Source organism: Cucurbita moschata, unplaced genomic scaffold (assembly GCF_002738365.1).
Source record: "Cucurbita moschata cultivar Rifu unplaced genomic scaffold, Cmos_1.0 Cmo_Scf00010, whole genome shotgun sequence".
Taxonomy (NCBI): Eukaryota; Viridiplantae; Streptophyta; class Magnoliopsida; order Cucurbitales; family Cucurbitaceae; genus Cucurbita; species Cucurbita moschata.
The window spans coordinates 359140-363726 of NW_019268526.1; the positions used below are offsets into that span (position 1 = coordinate 359140).

The 4587-nt window shown below is 40.3% G+C and overlaps 1 protein-coding gene across 1 annotated transcript; it reads left to right on the forward strand.

The window, feature by feature from the left end:
- Positions 1-777: 777 nt before the first annotated feature.
- Positions 778-3651, forward strand: LOC111448971 (probable LRR receptor-like serine/threonine-protein kinase At4g37250). The gene is made up of 2 exons (XM_023088786.1): positions 778-2527; positions 2827-3651. The coding sequence occupies exons 1-2, from the start codon at positions 955-957 to the stop codon at positions 3492-3494; spliced, it is 2241 nt and encodes a 746-aa protein (XP_022944554.1). The 5' UTR covers positions 778-954; the 3' UTR covers positions 3495-3651.
- Positions 3652-4587: the final 936 nt, after the last annotated feature.

Consider the following 4587-nt stretch of genomic DNA (forward strand, 5'->3'; position numbering starts at 1 on the left):
GTTGAGTTGGTTTGGGTTGAGTTATTGAGTTTTTGAACAGCCCAGTTTTTCCAACACGAAAAAGTTTTCAACTAAAATGAGGCGTATTTATCATCATTCACATCATATTCCACCTGTATCAACTTACATGCAACTACTCGTGTCTACATTTCCATCACATTCGTCTCCAACTCCTACAAGAAACCATATCGATACTTGTCTTAGGTAATTCAAACTAATTTTTCACATTTAAGATCATAATTAATGAAACAGACTACTTAAATGACATCATAGTCTCTCCATTCGTGTTTCATAGAGTCTATTCTCTCCAACCAACGCGACACATCCATAGTTATTTCAACATTTATTGATGTCTTCCTCCTTACAATTTTGCTCCCCACATATTTTATTACTAAAGTAAAAAAAAAAAGAAAAAAAAAAAAGAGAGCCATAATGAAAGGAGGAATTGGGAACATTTTCATTATGTCTTGTCATTTCTAATTTTTTTTCACACAATCATCAATAACAGATCATGTTTCTCTCTGACCCAATCGGTACGGATTCATAATCAAGTAAATAAACTAATTAATTACTGATTTTGAAAGATATTACAGAATTTAATTTAATTTAATTTTTTGATCAAGTCAAAAGCTAGAGAGAGAAAGAGGAGAGAGAGAGAGGCTGTCTGAAACTTTGGAGTTTCTCGTATGTCACTTACCAAAAAGATGCCTATTCTCAGGTCTTAAATCTGAGTGAAGAGGATCATAAAAGTTTAATTTTTTTTCATAAATAAATTATTAATTAGGTATAATTTTGATTAAAAAAAAATGATTAATTAGGAGCATATAACGTAGAACAGGAATTTATAGGTTGCAGAGATCCAGTAAGTAAGAGCATATTGGTTTTGAATTCTTTGCTATTTTTTGCTCTTTATGATTCCTTAGCGATGTGGGTTTTCTTTTATTCTATCGAATCATGAGCTGCCATTGGAGCTGCACAGTTCTTGCTTTTCTTCTTCTTCAATCTTCTTGCTATGGACTGAATTTTGATGGGGTTCTCTTGCTTTCCTTCAAGTATGGCGTTTTGGATGACCCTCTTTTTGTTCTTCAGAACTGGAATTACTCCGATGAGACGCCCTGTTCATGGCGGGGAGTTCAATGCTCTGACGGTGGTGGTGGCGGCTCTAGAGTTACAGGTTTGTCTCTACCGAATTCTCAGCTGATGGGCTCTGTTTCTTCTGATCTGGGTCTGATTCAAAACCTTGAATCGGTTGATCTTTCTAATAATTCCTTTAATGGGTCTCTTCCCCGGTCTCTGTTTAACGCTACCATGCTCCGGTTTCTTGATTTGTCGGAGAATTTGATCTCCGGTGAGGTTCCGGCGGCGGTGGGTGGACTTGGGAATCTGCAAGTTCTTAACCTCTCTGGTAATGCTTTGGTCGGGAAGTTTCCGGGTGATCTTGCGGATTTGGGTAATCTTACGGTTGTGTCTTTGAAGAACAATTACATTTCCGGTGAAATTCTCGGTGGGTTTAAGACGGTGGAGGTTTTGGATCTGTCTTCTAATTTGATTGATGGAGCTTTGCCGTCTGATTTTGGTGGCGACAATTTACGTTATTTCAACATCTCGTACAATAAACTTTCCGGCAAAATCCCGCCGGATTTCGCTCATAATATTCCGGCCAACGCCACTATTGATCTCTCCTTCAATAACCTCACCGGAGAAGTCCCAGTTTCTGATGTGTTCATGAACCAAGAAGCAAAATCCTTCACCGGAAATCGCCAACTCTGCGGCGAGTTAACGACAACCCCATGTTCAATTCCTTCTTCGGCGGCGTCTCTCCCGCCGGCGATCGCTGCCATTCCACTAGACCGAAGTACTCCAGAAACGACATCGCCGGAAAAACAGAGCGAAACTCGGTTCAAACCCTCAACAATCGTCGCCATTGTACTGGGAGATATTGTCGGATTGGCAATTCTGTTCCTCCTGTTCTTCTACGTCTATCACTTGAAGAAAAAAAACAAATCCGTCGAAACCCATTTGAAAAACGAAGCCAATTTGGCCAAAGAGAGCTTCTCCACATCCTCATCGGAATCCAGAGGAGTTTCCCGATGGTCCTGTTTAAGAAAAACAGAGGACCCAGAAGAGGGAAATTCCGATCAGGCGAGTGCCGTGTCAATCCCCGGCCACCGTGAGACGGCAGAGGAGGGAGGAGACGGGAACAGAAAGGGGACTTTGGTGACGGTAAACGGCGGAGAGAAGGAGCTTGAACTGGAGGCGCTGCTGAAAGCATCAGCGTACATCCTGGGCGCCACCGGATCAAGCATAACATACAAAGCAGTGCTGGAAAACGGGACGGCGTTTGCCGTGAGAAGAATCGGAGATGGCGGCGTGGAAAAATTCAAAGATTTCGAGAATCAAATTCGTGTCGTAGCTAAATTGGTTCATCCAAATTTGGTTCGTGTTCGTGGGTTCTATTGGGGCGTCGATGAAAAGCTCATAATTTATGATTTTGTTCCTAATGGAAGCCTTGCCAATGCTCGTTACAGTAAGTTTTTTTATGTTTGTGTATTGTTGTTTTGAGTTCGTGGGTTCAAAACAGCTCCAAGCTTGTCGCCATGTCCGATGAACTCTGAGTTCTTGAGCTCAGAAGCTTGCCGTTCACGGCGTTGGATTGAGTAAATGGTTGACGGTGGAGTAGGTATAACTGAAAGTGTTTGTTTTTAATGACACTTTGGGAAGTCAACCATTAAATTATGTCCTTAGCGGCAAAGATTTCACTTCCCGGAAAATTCACGAGCTCTGTCGGTATAGCTCATAAGTTGTGCCTTTTTCTTACTTTAATAGGGAAAGTGGGTTCGTCGCCTTGTCATCTTCCATGGGAGCCTCGATTGAGAATAGCCAAAGGAGTAGCTCGTGGCCTTTCTTATCTCCATGACAAGAAGCATGTCCATGGCAACTTGAGGCCCACCAACATTCTTTTGGGTTTCGATATGGAGCCCAAGATCGGCGATTTCGGTCTCGACAAGCTCTTCTTGGGTGACTCGAGTTACAAGCCTGGTGGCTCAACTCGAAATTTTGGGAGTAAACGGTCTACCGCATCTCGAGATAGCTTCCAAGATTTCGTCACTGGACCAAGTCCAAGCTCGATTAATGGAGTGTCGCCGTACTTGCCACCAGAGTCACTTCGGAGCTTGAAGCCCAATTCAAAATGGGATGTGTACTCTTTTGGAGTGATATTGCTCGAGCTATTGACAGGGAAGATCATCGTGTTGGATGAGTTGAGCCAGGTACTTGGACTTGCAATTGAAGATAAGAGTCGAGCCCTAAAAATGACTGACATGGCGATTCGAGGTGAGATGGAGGGGAAAGAAGAAGCTTTGTTGTCTTGCTTTAAATTAGGATATAGTTGTGCATCACCTAACCCACAAAAGAGACCATCCATGAAGGAATGCTTGCAAGTTTTGGAGAAATTTCCAACCATATCCACTTCATCACACTATTATGGTCTCTAAGGGGGAAAGTGCAAATAATATAGAGGTGTTTGGATTATTAACTAACAGTCCAATGTGTTTGTAATTGAGCGTGTGTGATTGATGCATGAAAAGATTGCATTTGTTGTGTTCTAAACTTATGATCCACTAATTTTTTTTAGTTAAATTTTATAAAAAAGTCGTACCGTATCGTTCAGGTACAAAATGAGCTTGTTTTAATAAATATGTTGTCAGTTTGTACTATCATCGACCTATATACGAACTTTTTCACTATCATTATGGGGTAAGATGACGGTTATGCAATGATAAAAGTTCAAAACCATCATCAAAACATATGTTGTTATACATGTACAAAAACTTTTAGCTACGATGACAGTTTAGAACTTTTATCGAGTACAATTTTATTGTTATTATATGATGAAAGTTAGCTATGATGTCAATTCAGAGTTGACAACTAACCTAGTGTCATCCGCTGGTTTGCAATGATGTCAGATTTAAATTGACATTATGTGCATGAGTTTTGGTGAGGTTTGGAGCTGTTGTCTTTTGCGAATCAAAACATATATGATATATTTATTAATGTCGGTGCAATTAAGATGAACATAAATGTTTCACCAAAACTTGGTAGCATGAAATGGTATAATAATGGTTTTTAACTCCATATATCGTTTGTTTAGTTAAATCAAAAAACACACAAATTGAAGTATAGATGCAACACAATTCTCTCACAACCAAATTTAACATTTTATTCCATAAAAATAGCTGAACACTTAGTAACATAATTATCCTTCTTTATTGGACTACAAAATTATCATAAAATATAATAGTCTACAAGTTCCTAGCTAGTAGATAAGATTCTTTTTGGACCTTCCCTAAGTTTAAAATGGGTCTCTTAGAGAGAAGTTTTCTCACCCGAATCCTTCGTTCCCCCTCTAACTGATGTGGGATATCACAATCCACCCCTCTTAGGGACTTAGCGTCCTTGCTGACACATCGTCCTTGTCCGGCTCAATATCATTTATAACAGCCCATGTCTAGTGTCACAATCACACTCTTGATGGCAGCGGACTTGCGATTGTGCGGCACTCACTTTCCAACGACAAGTGAGTTAAGC

Coding starts and splice junctions, on each gene's coding strand:
- LOC111448971 (XM_023088786.1), top strand. CDS start 955: ATGAGCTGCCATTGGAGCTGCACAGTTCTTGCTTTTCTTCTTCTTCAA. Junction 2,528..2,826: donor CCTTGCCAATGCTCGTTACA/GTAAGTTTTTTT, acceptor TTACTTTAATAG/GGAAAGTGGGTTCGTCGCCT.